The sequence below is a fragment of the Amphiura filiformis genome, chromosome 4 (assembly GCF_039555335.1).
Source record: "Amphiura filiformis chromosome 4, Afil_fr2py, whole genome shotgun sequence".
Lineage (NCBI taxonomy): Eukaryota > Metazoa > Echinodermata > Ophiuroidea > Amphilepidida > Amphiuridae > Amphiura > Amphiura filiformis.
This window is the reverse complement of record NC_092631.1, coordinates 34,439,057-34,463,535: the sequence shown is the minus strand read 5'-3', so window position 1 is coordinate 34,463,535 and position 24,479 is coordinate 34,439,057. Positions and strand designations below refer to the sequence as shown.

General features: G+C 37.8%; 1 protein-coding gene across 1 annotated transcript; it reads left to right on the top strand.

Moving 5' to 3' along the window:
* Window positions 1–283: 283 nt before the first annotated feature.
* Window positions 284–23,820, top strand: LOC140150154 (medium-chain acyl-CoA ligase ACSF2, mitochondrial-like). The gene is made up of 19 exons (XM_072172157.1): window positions 284–387; window positions 5,874–6,051; window positions 6,182–6,310; window positions 6,479–6,532; window positions 6,774–6,886; window positions 7,384–7,431; window positions 8,348–8,465; window positions 11,121–11,231; window positions 12,534–12,679; window positions 13,776–13,867; window positions 14,192–14,262; window positions 14,580–14,681; window positions 15,252–15,400; window positions 17,969–18,023; window positions 21,205–21,291; window positions 21,737–21,789; window positions 21,961–22,018; window positions 22,194–22,265; window positions 22,834–23,820. Exons 1-19 carry the CDS (start codon window positions 308–310, stop codon window positions 22,882–22,884), a joined length of 1,767 nt encoding a protein of 588 aa, XP_072028258.1. The 5' UTR covers window positions 284–307; the 3' UTR covers window positions 22,885–23,820.
* Window positions 23,821–24,479: the final 659 nt, after the last annotated feature.

The following is a 24,479-nucleotide window of genomic DNA, read 5'->3' as shown; positions in this document are numbered from 1 at the left end:
ATCATCGTGCTGTGTAATTTGTGGAAGGAGTAGCATTTTTTGTGAAATCACGTTTTTGGCCATTGACCGGAAGTGGATGACCTTTGACCTGAAGTTGATCATGTTTCATTTGTCCCCCACCCAATGGTCCTAATGACCAACTATGGTCAACATAGCTCAAAGCATATGGCTACGGTGGCTCATTATAAGATTGACAGAAAGAAAGAAAGAAAGAAAGAAAGAAACAAAGAAAGAACTTGACAGAAACAGACCTTAGCAATTTTGCAAATTGCTAAGGAAAAAGTTTGCAGGCTGCATAGCATGGGAAATGAGTGAAACTACATCGTTTGAACACTTCCCTGGTTTGATAGATCTGCATTTAAATACAGCTTTGGGTTCTGTAATAAAGTGAGTATAACGTTATACTGTGCGTATATTAAAAATGGTCACATCAGCGAGTTCCTAGCCATGCTAGCTTGTGTCCTGAGTTAAGCTTATTAGTACATGCATGACATGGGATATACACTGTTACTAGGTACTGTATAGTGGCATATGAATCACATGGTATGTATACCTACAAAATTAATACAAGTTGCAGTGGTATTGCAGGTAGCAATTTGCATAGCTTTAAGGGATCTGGAATGAGCGTTTTGAGCGTTTCGACAGTATTTTTTGTGGGACATGAGAGTACATCAGACATATCGAATTGCATTCTGAATACGAAGAATGTCTTTCTGATATCAAATAATTTTCATTTTTTGAAATTCACCATATAATACAAATTTTATGACAAATTATTAAAATTTGATATTTTTCACATTTTTGATATATAAACAGTCCTCGAAGTAAATTTTATAAATCTAATGATATATTCTTAAAGTGTATGTAGCTGGGATGAAAAGCCGACGATCAATTGATTTTTTCCCGAACAGACCTATTTTTTTTTGTTTTTTTGGGGGGAAAAATCCATATCTTCAATACGAAAGGTCAAACATTTCAATTGATCGTCGGCTTTTCATCCCACCTACATACCCTTTAGGTATTAATCATCAGATTTATAAAGTTTAATTCAAGTACTGTTAAATATCAAAAATATCAATTTTTAATCATTTGCCATAAAATTACATTGCGAATTTCAAAAAATCAAAATTATTTGATATCAGAAGGACATTCTTTGTATTCAGAATGCAATTCGATATGTCTGATGTGCTCTAAAATTCCACAATAAATACTGTCTAAACGTTCATACCCCATCCATTAATAGTGAAGCAAGCTTTAAAATAAGTTGATTGTGGCTATTACTATAATCCAGCTTTTATTAGCTTTTTTTAACCAGCTTTTATATCAAGCTCCTGACAGTAAATTTTGCTGGTATGCATTGGGTATTGGGTGAGAGGGAGTTGAACTATAGGGATCAATATCATGATATGGCTGCACATGCCAGTTGCCTTTTTGGGTGAGTGCCCTTCGGCTTTCGCACAAAGGCAGGGTCGTTTGATTTAAATCACATGACTTAAATCGTAATCATTGGTTGATCATTCATTTATTATCTGGAAATATTATCTGGATATAATTTATTATCTCAAAATAATAAGCGCACTAAGGCAGGGTTGTTTGATTTGAATTGTGGTCATTGATCATTCATTATCTAAAGATATTATCTAAAGATAATACATTATCTGGAGATATTATACATTATTATAAATTATCTCAAGATAAATGGAAAATACATCTATCTTTTTTGTCTTGAGTTAAATTATCCCAAAATAATCTTGAGATGATAAATTACCTTGAGATTTTTTAAGTTTACAAAAAGTATTTTGAGTTTGTAAAAAATTATTTTGAGTTTGCAAATATTAAAAGTTCGCAAAAATTATTTTAGTTTGCACAAATTATTTTAAGTTTGCAAAAATTATTAGAGTTTGTAAAAAATATTTTCAGTTTCCAAAAATTATTTGAGTTTCCAAAAAATTATTGTAAGTTTGCAAAAATTATTTTAAATTTACATGTCCCTCGTGGTACACCATACCTTTATACCCACTGCATAAATCTGGTTTTTTGTTATTTCAAAAATGCAACTTACGCGTAATAAGGCCAGTGATGTTTTTCCCAAGATATTGGTCTTAACAAAGATATTAACTTACCTAAATTCTATATCTGTTTGATGGGAATTCATACTATCAAATCCAATTTTTGGTGACATACCTTGTTACAGTTTCATGCTGCTACGCAGCACTTCATCAGACTGGCAACCTTGCTTCTTCTTCTTCTTTCCTGAAGTTGCTGCCGGTGGTGGCGCCAGAAGCTGGTCGAAAATATTCGGTATCGCCTCAAGGAACATCAAGGAGAAGCGGAGAAGGCAGCACGCGGGGTACACACCCGGTCACAGAGAAAACATTCACTCACAGAAGTAAATAAGTCTGCTATTACAGACCACGTTGCGCAAAACAACCATGTCATAGGTTGGGCCCGGGGGGGGGGGCACTTCCATAGTGGATACGCATCATGTGCCTCGGAATGACCCCTTTTTCAAACCGGCTTGTACCCAATGACCCCCTTTTTTTTTTATGGTCCTACCTATTACCCAATGACCCCCTTTAAAAAAATTCATGTACTCAATGACCCCCTTTTTCTATTTCCTGCTATACCCAATGACCCTCTTTTAATTCCCAAATTTAGGTGGTATTTGTGTTCTCCTCCAGAAATAATGAGATTTTTCACATTTCCAAGGTGGCCAAGTTGTTTTTACGCAGTTTGGCACTTATTTATGTGTACTTAATGATACTCTTTTGGCAATCCTGTACTCAATGACTCCCATTTTACTTTTTGTTACCCCAATGACCATCCTTTTTAAAGTTTCATACCGAATGACCCCATTTTTATTCAGGTTGTGTACTGAATGACCCCATATTTTTGTAATTGTACATTTGACCTGAATGCCCCCTACTTTTAACATGGCCGAGGCACATCCCTGCCATTTCAGATAGGGAGTGCCCCCCCCCCCCGGGAGGTTGGGAGGACGCTAATATCAGATCAAGGGAGACCAACAGGAACAAAAGACAGATTAGAGAGGCAATTTGGATCAGGCGACGAGGGCGAAACACCATGAACAGAGATGAAGGGAACTATTTCTTACCGAATATTTTCGACCAGCTTCTGGCGCCGCCACCGGCAGCAACTTCAGGAAAGAAGAAGAAGCAAGGTTGCCAGTCTGATGAAGTGCTGCGTAGCAGCATGAAACTGTAACAAGGTATATAAGGTAAAGTTAAATCGAATTCTGGAAATAAAATTTGCAACTTACATGCGACAGTTGCGTCCGGTAACTCCGAACTTCATCAGGCATCTGATTGGTCACGTGACAAACGACGGGGAAGATCCTGCAAAGCCTGGTCCCACGCGTGCGGCAGTTGAAAGCGGAGTCCCCCTTTTTTGTTGATGGCTGGCTGCTCCACTCTCTCCCAAATGGCTTCCCTGACACCCCGCTCGAACCACTTTTCTTCTTTGTCGAGGATCACAACCTCCTCTGGCTTAAAGAAGTGTTCCGTTGTTTTGCAGTGATTGAACACTGCAGAGTTCTGAGCTTCGCTGGAGCTAGGTCTCCGATGTTGGTTTATCCTAGCCCTGAGAGACTGTTTGGTCTCTCCTACGTAGGCTTCACCACAGTCAGTAGCCGCACAGGTTATGCCATAAACCAAATTACTCTGCTTGTCCTTGGGGGGTTTATCCTTAACATGGACTAATTTCCCCCTGATGATGTTGGTGGGTTTGTAAGACGTTGCGATCCCAAAGGACTTAAGAGTATTCTTGATCCTTTCAGACAAGCCAGATATGTAGGGTATTGTTACCTGGGTACCCGTGCCCGTTTCTGCGTTTTGATTCTGTGTGTGCTCTTTGGTCTTTTTAGCTTTGGTGAAGGCCCAGTTGGGGTAGCCACAGCAACCCAGGGATTTCTGAATGTGATTTTGTTCTCCAGGAAGGTCCTCTTGGTCGCTGATAATGGTATTAGCCCGATGTTGCAGGGATCTGATCACCCCGAGTTTATGTATTAGGGGATGATGAGAGTCAAATTGTAAGTAAAAGTCCGTATGAGTTGGTTTCCTGTAAACCGTGGACTTGAGTGATCCGTCCTCGTGAATGTGAACTTGACAGTCCAAGAAGGCTAGCTTGTTATCAACGCACTCCTCCTGGGTAAACTTGATGTTTGGGTCTACCTCGTTGATGAATTTGTAACAAGAGGCAGCCTCATTCCTATCAATAACAACAAACGTATCATCGACGTAGCGCAGCCACAGTTTAGGAGGGTTTCCCGGATATTTGTCTAGCACGATCTGCTCAAAATTCTCCATGTAGATGTTAACAACAATAGGTGTAACAAGGTATGTCACCAAAAATTGGATTTGATAGTATGAATTCCCATCAAACAGTTATAATTGACAATCCAGATGAACCTAATACAATAAATTCTATATCTTTTTTGAGACCAAACTATAGGTTAAATTTTAAATTTTAACAAATGTGTCATTTGAAAGGTAATCATATTTAGAAAATTCTCTCCCCAGCTTTTTTTTTCTGAATCAGGTGTTTCTATTTTAAGAAGAGAATTTAAATAAAAGCTTATACACCATCCCTGAAATGTAGGCTAAAAATTAAAATGTGGGAAAATTTAGGTAATTATCAAAAAATAAGGAAATTTTAGAGTTTTTATGAAACTTAATCTATGTTTTAAAATTAATACACAATTCTGATTTGCTAATGTGGCTATTTTGCTGTAAACCTGATTACCCGTCCGAATTACCTTAAAAGAATACACATTTCGAGTATTTCTCACCAGTGGATCAATATGGTTCCATACTTGGTAACACCAATATAACTAAATGAATGTTTGACAAAATGAACTTCTTAGATAAGTACTGGAGTGCTAGATTATGCTGCGATTAATATACCATAAGTGCTTTAAGGGTAGACTAGGTATTGTTGGTCGAACCAGCCAAAAAATCTAATTTCATTTTCTAAATACTTTGAAAACTTGCTTGATTTATTGTTGTTAAAGCCATATTATAACATTTTCAAACAAAATAGATTAGCATTTCTTTGCCATAAAATGTTAGCTTTTACTGTCAGATATATCCCCTTTTAATTTGGAGCCGAACAACTACGGCAAAGCAAAGAAAATAGGAATTTACTACCAGCGCACATGTCGCCAATACGTACCACTCCTTCGGTCATGTTGTGGTACGACCCTTTGTTGTGTATATCACCGTCCCGCACGCCGTACGTACTGTGTGTTATGAACATCGTGTATGCGTTCGACTAATAATTCCATCGTAATAATAAAGCGCGGATTCCGGCGTTTTATTCAAAATCTCGGATTTTGACAAAACTACAGCACCTAGAGTCTTGATTTTTGTATTGTATTTTAGTTTAATAAAGTACAATTTAATCGTGTAAAATAGGGAATTTTAAAAATTCAGTGAGGCGTCTTCCTCAGCAAATGTTATAATATGGCTTTAATGAGTTATGTTCCTTTTACAAAAGTGTTGTTGTTTCAGCCCTCTTTACAACATAACTCAAGAAACAAAAGTATATATGAGATATTAGAATTATTCTATACGCTCGCTATGAAATAATCAATGCAATTTTTGCCAAAGCTCACTACCCTTCGCCAGATGCTGTGAACTACCAAATCGCAACAGTTAAAAATAGTTGCTAACCTTAAAACTACTGATTACGGACTGAGAGCAGCTCCCAACTTAGTTCGTTAAACATGTTCATTAAACAAGTTTAGAAGTATAATTTTCAAAGCGACCATACCAAGCTACAGTTATCAAAATGATAATTATATGTTCAAACATTATGTTAATATGTTCATATCGTTTTCATTCCAATCATTTTAGTGTCACGATGTCACAAAAGCTAACAAAAAGCTACATCCATGTGCCCGTGAAAACACCGTTTTCGGAAAAGAGCGTTGGGCAGAGATTTCAAGAAGTGGCTAATCAAAATGCGGACAAAGAGATGTTTGTATTTTACGCAGATCAAGAACGAAAAACGTTCAGACAAATGCAAGAAGAAGTAAGTATGCCGGCATTTGGAAATTAATATTAAATGTTACCCAAAAGTCTGATAAATATTACATACACCCCCAATTTCTCAGAAACTGTTAGACCACAATTTATCTCTTGTAAAAATTCATTATCAACAGAGTCAGCAGTTTGCAGGAGGTTTGCTGAAGCTGGGTTTAAAGAAAGGAGATACGCTAGGGGTTTGGGGTGGTAACCATTACGAGTGGCTACTGGCATACCTAGCCTCACTGCAAATTGGTGTCATCACGGTGAGTAGTTGTTTGTGTGTTGGGGTGCGTTGCGTTTGTCGGGGTGTAGGGGTGTGTGTGTGGAGAGGATGTTTGTGTGTATGACTGTATGTGTGTCCAAACATCGATCAAAATATTCATTAATTAAAATATATGGCACACAAATTCTTCTTCTATTTTCTCTTAAAGGTTAATATGAGGATGGACTTTCCGTTGAGTGTTCAGCAAGAAGTCATTCAAAGGGTAACGTATGTGACGCAAATAGATAACAAAACTATATATATATAAACTAATCAAAACAATTTCTATTGAAACTAAGGTTGTGTGTCAGTTAAGGCAAAACCATGTCCCACATCCATGTACTGCCAACTAGTACGAGTGGCCTAAAAGAAGACAGACGTACAAAAAGACAGACAAATGTAAAGAACAACGAACAAAATAATAATCGTCATGAAATTAAATTTCTCTCTCTCTCTCTTTACAGCTCGGAATGAAAGTCGTCATTTTGATGAGATCACCGTCTGACATGTGTGACAGAGCCAGCCAAATAATACCAGAGTTACTGACAAATGCTGCCGATAATCTCAATTGTCAAATGTAAGATTGAAAGGGAAACGTCGTCTTTCCCTCCTTTTTCTTTTTCTCCTCCACCGACTCATTTTCTTTTCTTCCGTTCCCTATCTTATCCAACGTATAAGATTAGATGCAAATTCAAAATTAACTCAAAACCTTACAGCAATCGCTGATGAAAATCTTGAGGTCGCCATGCAGCCATAGACAGAAACAAAATATAATTTGTTTAACACACGGGTTTTGTCATAGTGACGAACCGAAATAACCATAAACCGTCCTTTTGCGCTATACTAACTCGGAGGCAACATGATTTGTTTTCGCTTAAGGATTAAGTTATGGTGATCAGTTTTCATGTTGAATTACGATGATGACGAAGCTCGGTTCATATTATGCATAATTATACATATTATAACTTATTATGCAGTACATCAATTGCTGAATACTAGCATATTAGTCTTTGACGTGAAATAAAATTTGATATTCTACTGTTCCTTTATTTTGTCTGGTTACTACATCTATAGCACACCAAGCTTGAAGTGTGTTATCAACGCAGGAACCAATCAATGCAAGTGAGTAATAGTCCGGCTGCAAACTATTGGTTTATCATGTTAGATGGTTTTGCTAGTTAAACTGTTTTTCTTCGCTAATTGTTATTATATAGGTGATGCACAATGAGATTATAATAGGTGTAGAATTGTCACCCCTGGTCAAAATTCAAAACTGCTCATTTTTTAAACGCATAACAAAATGTTCCTTTGAGCATAAGGATTCAGAAAATACATAGTTTGACCTACATTCGACTTATTGTTCCATAGTTATTAACCTAAAGTTTAAAAAGTTAAATCTGAAGATCCACGGGATTAAATAGATACCTTTCTCCAATTTTGATGACAATTTTTGCGGTCATTTCGCCGTTCAGTCTGATATCGCGTTTTTGGTTTTATGCTGAGAGGTTCAGTTCTTTCCGCTGAAATGGGAAAGACCCAATGCGGGAGACATTAGCAGAAAATCAACCGCTACGTCTGTCACAACGGTCAGACGTCCGCAAGACAACCGACTATATTTTGACCATAAGGCCAATACATAGTCCATACAATTTGGACGTCTTCTACAGCGGAAGACGCTACAGTGCATCTAATATTCTTAAAGGTCAAAATATTGTCGGACATCTTCCGAGCGGAAATCACGAACGGTCGCAGTGGACAACCAAAATCGTTGCGGAAAATAGAAAACTCGACGTCTGATGTAGCGGCAAAACTAAATTTTGATCTTAAAGTCAATAATTTATGTAGTCCGACGTTTGCCGCCAAACGCCGCGTGTTCTGTTCAATGGTGCGATATTTACGATAGGCGCTCCACCATATATTCAGCCATTTTGCAATTGTAGAGGGTCCAAGTAAAGTGAACGATCGGGACATGATATCAGAATAATCTTAATGATTCAATTGCCATTTCGCTATGTTATGATCTGTTTTTAATTTAAAGAGGTATGATTTCATTGACGGATTTCATGGAAATGGGCAAAGGATTTGACAGAAGTACAGTGACGAAAGCTATAGACCGAGTTGATTTTGACGATCCTATATGTGTTACATTTACTTCGGTAAGAATTATAATAAAAAAAACTTAGTCAGTTTACTTTTAAGAGAAGGGACAGGCTTTTCCTTATAGCGGCAATATATTTTTTCTTATCGTGCTTATAGCAGCACTATTTAGAACTGACAAAGTTCCTTGGATTGCGACGCGTCGCAATCGCCCTGAAATTGAGCGACGTCCTGAAATAGCATACACAGGTTTTTAATAATCACGGAGACATTGAATCATTGAATAGAATTCCTGATCGATTAACCGAAACAACGTGGCGCGGCTGCCAGATATATATAGGTGCATATCTCTCTGTGTCGCTTTCTATCAATCAACAATTTCGCAGTATGTCAAATGATTTTTTAAAATTATTATTTCACCAATTTCCATTTAAAGCCAGGGGGAAATGAGGGAGTGAAGAAGAGAAGGGTGAAAAGAGGGGAAGCGGAGGGGAGATCGAGAGGGGAGGAAGAAAAAGAAAGAAAAAAATAGGCCAGAGAGAAGGGGGAAAGAAAAAGAAAGAAATAAAGAACTAGGGCAGAGAGATTGGGTGAGACGAAAAAAGAGATGGAGGGAGCGAGTGAGAAAAAAAAGCGAGGGAGTGATAGACTAGGTAAGTGTAGACATAAGTAAGAATAAGTGCCGAGAAAGGAAACGCCTTTAGATGATTTCAAAGCCTTTATGCTTTACGTAATTAAAACTCCCAGTCAGATGTATTTCACACATGCCAAACACAAGTAAAGTCACCCAATTTCAAAACCTGGACGTCGAAAGAACACTCTCTTGAATATTGATTGGCAACATTTATCAATCAGCGATCAAATCGGACACAATAGATGAACAGAGGCTGCAACATGTTGCTTGAACCCACCAGTCCTCGGGTGCTTGGTGGCGGGCTGCTGAGGGTACCTCTTAATGGATGGTGACTGACGTGCAATTAGTTAAGAGCCAGGCCAGGTACCCATATCAAAATATAATAGGTATCGGGATAGTCTCTGATACTAATACCGGAATAGTACCCGCTACCTAGTGGGATATTAGTATCGGTATAGTATCCGGATATGTTTCACATGCAAATTTTTTGTCCATATATGGACATATAGTATCGGGATAGTATCCGATACTGTTACTGGGAGACACTGATAAATAGTATCGGAATAGTGCCCGATACTAGTATCGGGATAGTACCTGATACTAGTATCGGGATAGTATCTGATACTATTTGTTTCTGCATGTAAATTGTTTTGCCCAAATATGGTCATAGAGATATGTCCAGAGATTTACATGGTATATGGACAAGGTCACTGGAAAATTTCAAATGATTATAGTTGTACATACATTAAATGTGAAATGTGTAGCAATTGATTATATTGAACATAAATGCAGCATTGGAATTTGTGGCAAAAATCAATTGAAAATGTACATTACGAATGCTACATTGCATGCTAAAAACATATGATATACACATTCACATTGAGCACCATGTTGTCTTGGGTGCAGAATTCAACATACTCCGTAGTTTGATATAGCCTGCATTGCATGATGTTCTTACGCTTATACTAAATTTAGATAAAATAAAAAGTTCTGTTCAAAACTGTCACCCAATACAATCATACCTGTATTGTGAAGCCCAGAAATAGAACACACTGTACAATTCTTTGTACAACAGTATATATTATCCTTTGAATCAGAGGAACTCATTCCTTGACTGTATAGCAATTTGGCTCCAAGCCGATATGGCAGTTATTCTAATTAGTCATGTGACATGGATTGGTGCCAACTGAAAGCGGGTACTATTCCGATACTATATAGTATCAGATACTAGTATCGGGATAGTATCGGAATAGTACCACTATACCGATACTAGTATCCAACTAGTATCTGCTAGCAGATACTTTCGGATAGCTCCAGAATACCTACCGGATACTATCCCGTATAGTAGCCGGAACTATACCGATACCTTTTCTTTTTGCTATGGGTAGGTCCTAGATGGTGACAGGAGTGTAACTGGTAAATGTCACAGCAGTGTTGAATCGTGTTAGACATGTTAGAGCATGACCAATACAGTATACAGTAGCCAAAAAGCAGAAGCACAGCTTGACAGAGGGAGATGTGCTCTCTTGAGAAGGTCCAATTGAAGCCACTTGGTGGACATTTTTTATGTTATTATTGTATACAATTTTAGTTTGAAAAAGTTTGAAATTCTTGAAATAAATCTCAGTTGCAGCTATTCCGTGGGTCATTTTTCACTAGTTTTTGCTCCAAACTAAAGGTGTACGCGTGTCCAAGAGGTAAGCGATAACGGCACACCCAAACTATAATGATATTCTAAAGTGAAAGAGAAAGATGTGTATGAAGGAAATTGTGCCACCTCTAACCCCCATTGCTGCCCCTCAATTAAGACAGTTCGGTAACACCACTGAGGGTAATCATGTCTTCATTTAGGGAATCGGCCATTCCATATTTTATCGGGATTGAAAATCACAACTTTGATGTGGGCTGGTCCGTCAAGGACAAGAAGGATCCTCGGCTGTTGGGCCAACCGAGTACCCAACCGAGCACCGGTTTCCTCGTCTATGCCTCGAATACTCGGTTTGACGGCCTGCCGAGGGTACATATTAACGAGCATTGCGACTCCAATGCAAATGACAAACCATTATTTTTAACAACCCAGGGTTCAACTGGATTTCCCAAAGGTGTGACCCATACACACAGATCAGTGTTGATGGTTTCAGAGGATTTCGCGCGGTTTGATGAAGATGCAGACGGAATTCCTATACATTATGTGAGTAGTAGTAGATACTTCCTCCAGTATTAATGTACACATATGATATTGTAGCGCACACTAGGATCTCTTTGGGTGGTATGTAACACCCAACACATTGCATGCTCTGTCACATAAACACCCCTTATTTTTCGAGACATGCTCTGTTACCTTGGTCACCCAAACACAAGTTGAACAGTAATTTTCATTTTTCACTGATTTTGTTACTTATTGGTAATAATAAAGCCGCTGAAGTCATTTAGACTATATACAAATCAAGTTTATCAAGAGTTCCTTCGTGAAATCAAAAGAATGCATCAATTGCACAACAATACAAAATTGTTTTTAATGTTTTATCATGATAAAGGTATAGTGATTACCCTTTTCCACTTAAGAAAAATTAAACGATAAATAAATATTTCACATTCTGCTGTAAAATTAAATACATGTGCATGTCAATGATTTTTCCATGGTAAATGCTGATCTCTTTGTCATTCAAGACATGCTAAAATATTGCACACTTATAAGTTAATGAACTTTGACAAGTTCATGAAATCTGACAAATTAATGAAATTAGACAAAATAATGCACACGCGCTGGTGTTGATGCGTCTAATGCACGAGCCCCGATGGGGGAGTGCATTAGACGCATCAACATCAGCTATCATTGATTTACATGTACAGCACTATTCCCTAGTAAAAGTGGCACAATTGTGATTTTACCCTTTCGTTATTAACTAAACATATCTCGAGATTAAAAAGAGCAAATTTAACAGAACAAACGGTATTTGAGAGCTATGATTGTGCCCTTGACGTTAATGTAAGCATCATGTCACAACGGTATTTTCTAATTGCCAGAGAGGGCGCTTTTCACTTGCACAATTTTTTTTGAGACAGGCTGTATGTATGTATTTGCTATCATCGAATGCCCCTTACTATGAAAGTGTTAGCCCTACACCTATATATATCCATTCCATATTACACATAATTATACATTTGGGGATTTATAGTACACGACGCCAACCCACAGGCCTCTGCACACTTGACAGATTTTTGCTTACCACTGCGGCCCAAGACACACCTTGTCAACCATTATACAAAAATCATGGATGCAGCTCAATATAGGTGCAGTATCCTAGTATATCCACATAAACATCGCAACCAGGATCATGCAAGCTCATGCAGCTCCTTTAAAAAGAGCATATTGGGCATCTAGTTCCTTGTCAGGGGAAATTTCATCTCTGAAATCTTTGCCCTATCAACTGTGCTAACTTGACTGCCATATTAAAGTCCTCACACATAATGTGCATATTTTTATACTTAGTCACGCAGGTTTGCTCTGATCATGTCATTTGGGGGCATGGGTGCACATATCGGAGTATTATTCCCCATGATTAAAGGAGATACTACTATCATTGTGGGTCCAGCTTACAATGCACAACTAATGGCAAATGTTATCCAGGATGAAAGGTAAGTGTATTTTGAAAAAGGTGGGGTGTTGTACTATTTGTTTTAAAGAGAAAAGGGTAAGGGAATGAAAATAGAGAGGTTGAAAAACGGAAAAAAAGAGAAAGAAAAAAGAAAGAAAGAAAGAAAGAAAGAAAGAAAGAAAGAAAGAAAGAAAGAAAGAAAGAAAGAACGAACGAGCGAGGACGATGCCGATGCAAAGAGACAATAGACAAGTATTTCATTTTTACTGCTTATATTCTTTATTTTTGGTGGACCGCATAGCGGGACCACCCTATATTAGTGTGCAATATTAGCTTACTAACAGACTAACCAGTTGGTCTTAAATGGGCATATCTCGAAATGCCACGAAGTTGTTACCCTCCGAGTGGTGTCAAATAAAAGGGAGAAAAATAACCGGGGTTCTACTCCATTTTATTCCACCTCCCATGGCAAAAGATGCAAATGAGCTTCAATTCAGTGCAGCTGTGTGGTCAACAGATTAGGACACGTATGCGACAACTTGCCAACTTGCCAAATCAGTTTAGGTGAAATATAGGTCATATAGCCCCTTATAGGATTTTACAATTTTGCCAGTTTGCAATGCAATAACCGCTCTTGTTTTCACATGAATATGTATGTGACACGCGATGGAGTACTGTGTGAATTGTTGCATTAAAACGGCCAAAAAGGTGGGTTTCCTTCATTTTTTGAACCAAATTTTTGACCGATTTCAACCAAATGTAGGTTAAGTTACTCCCCGTAATCAAAGCTTTGTATTTTGTTTCGATAGGTTTAGAACTTTAGCTAATAAAAAAAGCCTTTTGATGGACACACAAACACACCCCAACACACAACATTTCTCTAATTATCGTAAAATAAGATAATACTTTTACATCGATAAACTTTTAAACATCGATAAATCTCTTAACTTATAATGGGATCTCACATCAAATCTTCGTGATTTAGACATTTGACGAAAGCCAGATCACTATAAATCGTCCCAATATAACGCGTGAAGCGCCTTACGTGATTCGACATCTATAATCATAATACGAAAGCACCGGTTTATAGTTATTCAGGATTCGTCAGGATGATTATTGTTTTCATTATTTTATAGAGTTACAGGATCCACCATGCTCATTCAACATTTGAACGACATTTTGAGTTTGCCAAATTTCGAGGAATATGATTTTTCATCTTTTCAAGTTTGTAAGTATTCAATCGTGCCAAGAACATGTTAATTTATAATATCAGACAGAGGGAGAGAGAGGGGGCAGAGAAGTGGAGTGGGAGGTGGTGACAAGCACCACTAACTTCTGGTATAGGCAGACCCACGGCAATCTTTACAAACTGCCTGTACCGATAATTAGGGTTTGACTTCCGTATCACCAGTTAAGTTTGTTTATGTGACGAAAACAGTGACCTATGTATTATATAGGGCGCCCCTCGTAATATTTCCTGGAAATCACCTTTTTGTACCATCGCTTGGATCACCTTTTTAGAATTTTTTGGTACCTTTTACATCATTTACAGGTATAACAGGTGGCAGCATCATCCCTCATTCATTTCGCCAAAGAGCCTCAAAGATCACTAAACATTTATTGGTATGTTAATTCCGTCAACTGTACATAAATATTAATTTGTGTCCAAATGCTTATAGAGCACCATCGATACCCAAAGATTTCTAAGTCGGCACGAAGAAAAGCTATAATTCAGGTTGCATGTTAACTTACGTTGTGAAGGCATTGTGTAAACTGTGGTCATCATGTAAACCCGGGTATTTTTTCAGAAACATCCATCTTTTTGAGCTACCGCACCCTTCGATCCTATCATACAATTGGTGCAATGATACTTTATCTATAACACTTGTGTGTTTGAATTTTTTGATTGTTTCAATATATATTTGTTCACGCACGTTTAGCTAGCATACGGTGGTACAGAGGGATTTGGAAGCACACAATCGCCCAAAGATCCGATTGAAATTCTACATAGCCCTGCATTTTTTCCTGCGGATGGTTCGGAGGTAAGTTATTTTTTCCATATTATATATAATGCTGTATGTAAATATGCTACTTACCGCCTTAGTTGACAAGGAGCGATAACTCGTTATGACTATGCACCGCATATGATAATGACGAATCCCAACTGACTATAAACCAGTCCCTTTGTATAAAATGACTATAGAGGACGTTATCGACTTTTGGTAGTATGGTAGTCCAAAAACCATGTTTTATTTATTTACGCACACATAATAGAGTATGATGCCTTTACTGTCACCACAAGATGCACAGCTCCCCCAAAACTGGTATCGAAACTCGTTTATTATAGTCGCGTTCGGGCAATTGCACAAGACATCTCACTGGTTATAATATTATAGAGACGGTTTCTAGCAGTCTGCTATTCATCGATATGCGGAATTCATAATAAAGTATCTGCGGATGCTTCTTTGTTTATTGTTTCACGATAGTATAACAGTAAAGCATTGCTCACGTGGCGAAGTCTAATGGTAACACATTTTTAAAAAAATCGGTAAAAATAGCCTATATTGATTTTTAACAAGATTCCTAAATTATTCTATCTATACCATAAACAGTGGAAGATTATTGCTGATGATGGTCAAATCCTACCAATAAATGAGATTGGAGAAATCTGCCATAGAGGTCCGTCTTTATTTTTATATTACTGGGGAGAAGAAGAGAAGACAAAAGCAGCCAAGAAGCCGAGTGGATGGTACCACACAGGGTAAGATGAATTATACGTTTCTAATATGCTCGTCCACGTGATAAGTTTCCGTTTGAGTCTCGACGTCTGTTACCCAGTGGGCACAATTGGTTGCTACTATGTTGTGTCAACGTCAATATCTAACGTTGGACGACGGTTGCCTGGAGGATGGATATGAAAGTTTTTTTGATGCCAAAATAGAACGTTGGTGCGACGTCCACATTCAGCGTTGTGCAGACGTTAGCCAACGTCGATCCAACATTGACCCAACCCTAATAAAGATGTAATTTGTGACGTTGGGCTAACATAATATCGTTGATGTTGGGCCAATGTTATTAATCCATCCATTGACCAACGTTAAACCAACGTTAATCCAACCATTGGCAAGTAACCCCAAAGAGACGAAAAATCATGAAAAAAAGAAAGAAAAATATTATTTAGTACCATATACTCTGCTTACACAGAGTCTTACACTTAATACTGTCTATATTACAACGGAAGCAAATTTCCTAGCTTAATTTTATACATAACACTTACCTTGACGTACCTTCCGGGATTCGAACCCATGACCTTTGGATTATGAGACTGATGCCCTACTGACTGAGCTAACGGGGTTTACATATTCGGTGAAGTGTTTTAAGTTAATATAAGCAATATTTTGATGGCTAAACCTGCTAAAGTGAATAATTTAAAGGATATTGATCAAATTTACTGTAAATATTGATAACATTTACTAAATTTGTTGATTTTTTTTCTTTCTTTTTTTTAAAATAAAAAATCTTACTGACGATTGAATTCCAAAGTTTTATTGTTATTATAAATATAATTATATATTTATTAGGTTTATATATTGCATTATCACTAAGCATTATATTCATCACCATCATCATCATCATCATCATCATCATCATCATCATCAACATCATCATCATCATCATCATGAGTTGCAACATCATCATCATCCTCATCATTATTAGGGCCTATTATTATTATTAGTTTATCTAGTGGGCTTTTATAGTCTTTATTTAATGTTACACTTTAATACGCCTAGTAAATAGAAAATTTTGGACCAACTTGACCATTCCGATGACTTGGAAACAGTAGGCCTGTCAACTGTCATGCTGTTTACCAACGTTGGTCCGATATCGCGGACGGCATTCTGACCGTCATATTAAGGTTTGTGCGACGTTCCCAATCTCGGCGTAAGAAACTGTCATTTTAAGACAAGCCAAATGCAACATATTTATCATCGGTCGTACCGATATCGTCAATAAAGTGTTACCGTACTTCAACGTTAGTATTGAGGTCATACGACAACCAGCGTATGGTAGTCCGACGAATAGGACCTGGTTTTTTTCTCAGTTACCAACTATCACTGCTCAGGCTCTGATTGCTCAAGAAAGTCCAGTGACCACGCCGCCCGATCGGGCGGCGTGGTCACTGGACTTTCGCGATTCGTCTTTCTTGCGCCATACATATGAGATAGTGGTCATAGTCTGAGGTGAATATTGTCTGGGAAATAAGAAAAAAAGGTCCTACACGTCGGACTAGCGTATGGCAGACGATGTCGTCAAAGAAGTGTTACCTCAACGTTATATTGAGATCGTACAACAACCATTGCACGGCAGTCATTATGTGACCTTAATACAACGTCTTTATCGCAGTTGTACCGATGTCGTCAATAAAGTGTTGCTTCAACGTTAGTATTGAGGTCATACGACAACCATCGTACGGCAGACGTTGTTGCGACGTCTTCAATCATTGGTGCACCGATGTCGTCAATGAAGTGTTACCTCAACGTTATATTGAAGTCGTACGACAACTGTCGCAGGGTAGTCAATAGGTGACGTTAATGCAACATCTTTATTGTCAGTTGTACTGATGTCGGCAATGAAGTGTTGCCTCAACGTTATATTGAAGTCGTACGACAACTGTCGCAGGGTAGTCAACAGGTGACGTTAATGCAACATCTTTATTGTCAGTTGTACTGATGTCGGCAATGAAGTGTTGCCTCAACGTTGTATTGAAGTCGTACGACGATCGTCTTACGGCCGACATTACCACAACGTTTGTGCGACGTCGTCACTAATAGGTGTACTGACGTCCTAGATTATTACTTGCGTTAACGTTGGAATTTGGTTGCCCGACGTCCGATCTTATTACAACGTCCATACAACGTAGTTTTTCCCGATTGTGCCCACTGGGTATGCTCTGTAGTATTTCACATTATTCGTCATCAGCTTTTGCAATCCATGTTTGAATATTATCTTGATTACAATACAAAATAACGTATATTTAAAAAAGAAAGCATCATAGCATGATCTGAAATTAGCAGCATGAACTAGCTGTCACAAGCGAATAATATATATGATCATGATGATAGTGGGTAGCAAATGAGGTATGTCGATGATAAACTACAACAAGTTGAATGGCGCTTAATACTAATAGGCGTATTTGGAAAACGTATTCTTAGATTGTGTCACCAATATCACAAAAGATGTTTTTGTTGTCTTTAGTTTTCATTGTCTTATGTATCTACTAATGATAAGTCTAATTCTGGGGGCCATGTTTTTTCATTTAATTTCTTAGGGACATGGGAACGTTAGATGAAAGTGGGTACCTTCGGGTTGTCGGAAGAAAATCGGTAATGCACAAATTTAAACAACACATACCACAAAAGAAGCAAGGTACCAGTTATGTTCACCAGCAGCCATTATGTGTACCCTTTATCTCTACTCTCCCAGCAAATACAACCATATTATTCAAAGCTTTTTTATGACATTTAAAATGTTGGTTTATATAAGGTCATGAATACGTTTTTAAAGTTACTGTAAAATATTTTGGGTAAATATTTTTGAAAAAACTGTTTTCAAAAATGTTTTATGAATGTTATTAAAACGTGCGCTTATATCCTTTATATAACCCGACATTTAAACGTCTTCTGTAAAACATTGTGTGTTTGCTTGGTTAAGATCTCAGCGCTTTGTGTACAAAATCAATAGGGCATCCAATGGATCTGCAACTTTTGAATTTCTTCCTTGGTATTCTGGATCGTCGTGTCTTTATTTCTAGACTGATTTCAACGAATGAGGTCTTGAATGTCTCTCTTTAGGATACAGGGGTGAAAATAACTGGTACCTTAATTCTTTCCACCAGATACCATTCCATATAACATTGTGTAAAATACTCATACCACAAGTAACCTTCGTTCATCCAATGACATAATACTAAGCTGTATATCCTTAAAGGAAATCTGTACCATAAACTAATCAATGGCTATATAGTTGCGGTAATAATAAAAACGACAAACAGTAAAAGTCCCAAGCTTATATACGTCCAAATAAAGGAGAAATTCTTAATTCCTTACGACAATCAGCGATCAGTTTGTAATCCATGGTGGCGGCCATATTGATTCCCGATGTATTTTATTACGCTGTAACGGTACCCCGATTTTGAAACCAGCGAAATCCGTGCCACCAGCCTCGTCCCTCGTGAACTTTGGTGACACGAAGCGAATACTACCAAAGTTCAGATTCAACATTCGTTCAAAAGAAAATGCGACCATTTTTACCCATAAAACTACAGAAGAACATAAAAAAATGTATTTTAAGTAATATTTATGATCAACAATGTCTTTTGAGAACGAAAAGTAAAAACAGCACTAAAACCAAAATTCGCTGTGGGGGTCGCGAATGCCATAGCAACACACGCTCGCCGCGGGTCTGTGTGAAAGGTTACACTACCGCTTGTGGCAGAAAGGATTCGCAAGCAGCTATCATGGCGGCTTCCATGAATCGCAGAAACGAAGGATTAAAAGTGCTTTTTCTTTGTTAGGAATGTTAGGACCGTCTGGTATGTTTAATTTAGGGGTATATAACTATATTAGCCATTAATTAGTTTATGGTACAGATTTCCTTTAAATCTAAAACAAATCGTTGTATAGGATTTGTCGGTAGCACGACTACCTTTGCAGACTTTGGAACAATCTCACGCTTTCCACCCGAAGCCCGTTCTTTGCCATCTTCACAAAGAAGTTGTTCACTAAAAAAATAAATTGTGTTTCTATATGATCATGATGATTGCTAATTTTTATTTTGTGTGTATTTACATGCCCTATGCATGCAGTAGTAATATTGCGCCTTGATCCTGTGATGAGAAGTGATAAATCAAAAAAGTGATTTTACACTTTTCATCCAAATTTCGTATTCTATATCGTATCAGTTAGTGGAGTGCGCCCTTAAGTAGGTTTCAAAACAAAGCGGCGCGATCGCTTTGAAGCTTTGCGCACACGCGCAGAAACGCTATCTGTGGAAACTGAGTTTCGGTCTTTTGACCGTATTTGGTGATTATTTATATGATTTTATTATAAAATCAACAACATCATTACTGAATAAATATAAAAGTACAAACTGGAGGTGATTTGTGTGATTGTTCTACGTGTTTGCTGAGAAACTGGAGTGCTTCAGGGTGATGTGTTGGCACCAGTCCTGTTCATTATCCTGGTAGACTACCTCCTGAAGAAATCAACTTCTGGAATTGACGCTGGAATTGTTACCTATCCACGTCGGTCAAGCAGGTATCCTGCTAAGATGCTGAATGACCTGGATTTTGCTGATGATACTGCCCTGTTGGAATCTTCTATAGCCCGGGCCCATTCACAGCTTACTAGGACTGCAACAGCAGCAGCAGATCTAGGCCTTGTCATCAGACAGAATATATGATTACAAACTGTAACGCCCAGCCAGCACTTGAAGTCTATGGTAGTACCATCAACCATGTCACAGACTTCAAGTACTTGGGTTCCAAGATGGGCTCTAGTGTTGGAGACCTAAAAGAAGAAAAGCACTAGCCTGGGCCGCTTTCTGGAAACTGGAACGCCTTTGGAGAAGCCCATCCCTGCCAATCGGAACAAAAATCAAGCTGTTTGAGACAACTTGTGTCACTATCCTTCTGTACGGGTGTGAGTCATAGGTAATCACCAAGGACATGGAAAACAAGATCAATGCCTTTGCAATATCTTGCTACAGAGTCATGTTAAACATCAAGCGTGTGGATCGGATCCAACATGAAACCATCTACAATCTGACCAACACCACTCCACTGGTTGCCAGAGTCAAGATTCATCAACTCAAATTTCTCGGCCATATACTGCGTCTTGAAGATGACGAGCCTGTGAAAGAATATGCCCTTTATATTCCACCACATGGGAAGAGGAAACCGGGACGGCCGCAGACACTGTACTTGCAGTATGTACATCACCTCCTGGGAGATACTGAAGGGATGCTGCAGCAAAAACAAAATTGTTTCGCTTGCCCAAGATCGCAACAGTTGGAGAAAGCTTGTAGTCGCCTGCTCCGCAGCCGACTGATGATGATGATGATGATGCTGAGAAACTTTTTCTAATACGGCTCGTAGAAAAAGGGGAATTCCCTCGCCAGGTTACCGCATCCTCTCAGATCCTTACTGAAAATATGCATTAGAAATGCTATTTTTGTATATAGGGGTGTGTAGGTGTGTGTATGCTGGGGTCTATTGCCATCTTATATCCATTAGTCTAGATACAATTGGTCTATTACCAGAAAGTCTCATTACAACTAATAATTAAATAGTCTAATGTCAATTTAGTCTAATATTGTTTGGCCCAACAACCAGTATGTCTACTAACCATAGACTAATAACCATTTGGTTTTATATTACTAATCGTTTGGTCTAATAACCGTTTGGTGTAATAACCCTTTGGTCTAATAACCGTTTGGTGCAACCGTTTGATCTAATAATCGTTTAGTCCAATAACCAGTTAGTCATTGAATCTCTTCTTTATACAGGAACGCATCATCAAAGAAGGGGTCAACATAGCGCCTAGTCAATTGGAGAAAGTTTTTGACGAACATCCTGCAGTCAATAATGTCATGGTAAGGAGTTGCATACTGACAAACGTCACATAACTATAAAATGCCCTTTGTATTGCACTATCCGTCGAGGGCGACGCTATCGCTTTATTTTCAGTGCAAAGCTTATAAATAATTTTTTGTTATTGTCGCTGCACGCTCTCAGCGAATCGTGTCAGGCATGTTACAGGTTATAATAGGGGCGGTTTATAGGATAATCTGGTGTTCGTCTATATGCGTAAATCATGATGATAAGGCCAATTTTAGACCTCTTATAGTAATGCAATAATTCAGTAACCCTGGCTGAAAGTAATTTAAACTTCTCAAAATGTTGTCTGATGACTATGAACTCAAACAATTTCATCCCTCCCCCAAATTCCAATCCCCTTTATAACAACCTCATTGTCTTTTTTTTTCCTTTTTTCCTGAGCCGTATTTTAATGTCGAATGTCGAATTTTGTTCAATTAGGTTGTAGGAGTTCCTGATGGACATACATCTGAAGAAGTGTGCGCCTGTATCAGGTAAAAAAAGATTTGCTTAATTATGTTTATTATACATCATACATGTATTTGAACCGATAAAAACCCCATGATTATTTACTTTGTTACCCTGTCCTGTAATCAACGATACACTCAAGCCTATAGATATCAGTAATAAATATTCATGTTGTAATTTGTTTGCTTTTTTCAAAGACGTCATCCTTTGACCAAAGTTACCTCAGATGAATTGAAGGAATTTTGCAGAGGCAAGGTGGGTCAGGGTTACAAAAAATATACTTAAACAAATCTAAACACTAAAGAAATGTGTGCATGTTTTTAATCTCCTGATTTTGAAATAGTTATTACTCAAATGTATGAACAATGGAGCGTGGTGATGTTTAAAATGATAACTATCATTTTGAACGTTATTATCTTCTTGTTTTTAGGTATCCGATTTTCTTGTTCCAAAGTACATACTCTTCATGGAGGATGCCTTTCCAACAACTGAGACGGGTAAAGTAAGTAAACTATTAAACTCATTATCATGTTCATACCCAACCCGGAGGGGATTATCCCTGGTTGCAGATATACGGGGATGTGCCACGGTTTTGAGGTACCTTTTCAGCAATTTTGGTATATCGATGGGTGGGTTTTCAGTGGAGACCAATACGCCCAATTGGCACATTTGGGGAAAAAGTGCCCCTAAAAGCGCCCAATCATCAGGGCAACTTTGGGTGTTTTTGTGAAAAATTGGTATTCTGATGGGTGGTAAAAAACAGCAAAAAGTATGTATAGAGAAAGTCAGCATCCGAAAGTCTGCGTATCGCATCGCCGTAACTTTTTTCGAAGCCCCCCCCCGGATACTAAACGTATATGATCACATGTCTTTGTTAAAATTTGTTTAAATGGTTGCTCCGTGCGAAGTCACGCTTGATTGTTCAATTCTGATAATTGGCTGGAGCAAAGAAATTGAACTTGTTTGCATTGATGCAGCCAACAATAATTCAATATAATCTTTTTTTATAAACCCTCAATTGGAACATAATAATTTGACTAACATGATTATTTGTCCGGGTTTTTTTTCAGTTTGACAGAAAGAAGATTGCTGAACAAGCTAAAACAATACTCGGATTATAGGACTATCTGTGAATAAAATTCATTTAAAAAGGAATACAGCGATCAACTGAGAAATTGTCAAGAGAAATATATAAATGGTAAATTTTAACACTAGATTTGTGATAATAATTATAAAAGTGAATATGCCTTCTTGGACAGGCATTTCTTATAGTTGTATTGAGGGCAAGCAAGCAGTATCATTCAGGAAGGTGATTGTTATCATTAGATGTAGAGTAGTGTAATTATATGTGACTGAAGTAATTGTTGAATGAATTGAAAACTTAAAAGCAAGTATGACAACGTGATAATTGATACAATCGTGGAAGGAAGAGACTCCATCCCAGAAGAGCTTGCCGAGCTCTTTACAGCTTGTAAAAGGCAGGCGAAAGTACCCCAACGGTGGAGAGAGGGTGATGTGCACTCTCGTCAAGAGAGGAGGTACACAAGATTTAACCGAAAAACTACAGACCCATCAGTCTGCTCTCAACAAGTTTTTCACAATAATCCTAACCAAATCAGTCTGGATAGCAACCAACCCAAAGAACAAGCAGGCTTTAGAAGTGATTTTTCCACCAAGGACTATATATTATACATGCCATCAATTAAGGGGATATTACACCCCTGCCCAATTTTGTGCCTATTTTTGCATTTTTCTCAATAAAATATAGCGCATTTGGGGCAATTAAGATATGTATATCATAGGGGCAAGAACTACAACTACTGCACTGGAAATTTTATTTCAGCACAGGCAACAGTTGTGGAGTTACAGTCAAAAATGAGGGAAACCAATATTTGATCAATAAATCAATAACTACCTGCTTTGAGTTGCTGAATTTTCAATACAGTAGTTGTAGTCCTTGCCCCTATAATATTAGGTATGTCACAGTGGCTGCACAATAATTCTGCTACACTGTGCATGCAAGCATAACAGTGAATTGAAAAGCGCGCGCTTCAAAGTTGGCCTCCATGTCGATAAATGAATTTCTTCATATGCTTCATTTATCCAAATTGTTTGAATTTTTAATATATGGTGTGTGAAGCCTTCCCGAGGCTACCATCGGGTCCCCCAAATTAAAAATTGTTTTGTTTAAGAGCTACTGCCTGTTTTTATGGATTTTTTTTTTTTTTTCATAAATCAGTAAATATAGGCCTATTGAAATAAAGGGACCTACCACCATTTATCTGAAATACTAATCTGTCTTAGCATGTAAATTATTTCCGTCGACAACGAATGAAACACTTCGAGAAAACTAGTTGAAACAAAACATTATATCAAAGATATTTCTAGGGAGTAATTTTCCAAACCTCAATAGCTCTAAGCCATTGTGTGTGTCCAAGGCCATACTATTTTTGTATACGCGGTACAGTGAGAATGGCTTTTCCGTTTACCATTTGTCATCCCATGTTAATCCAGATAACAATATGTTCATTTAAAGTATCATTGCAAATGAATTATGATTTTTACTTTTCGGATTTGGCTTTGAGCAATGGTGACACATACCATATTTACAGAAAAAAATGATAATTCTATTCCTGACATCGTCAAAATGTCGAACTTTGTATGTTTTGTATTATATTTAAGTAATTAACTGCAGTTTCTTTATTCAACATCAAAA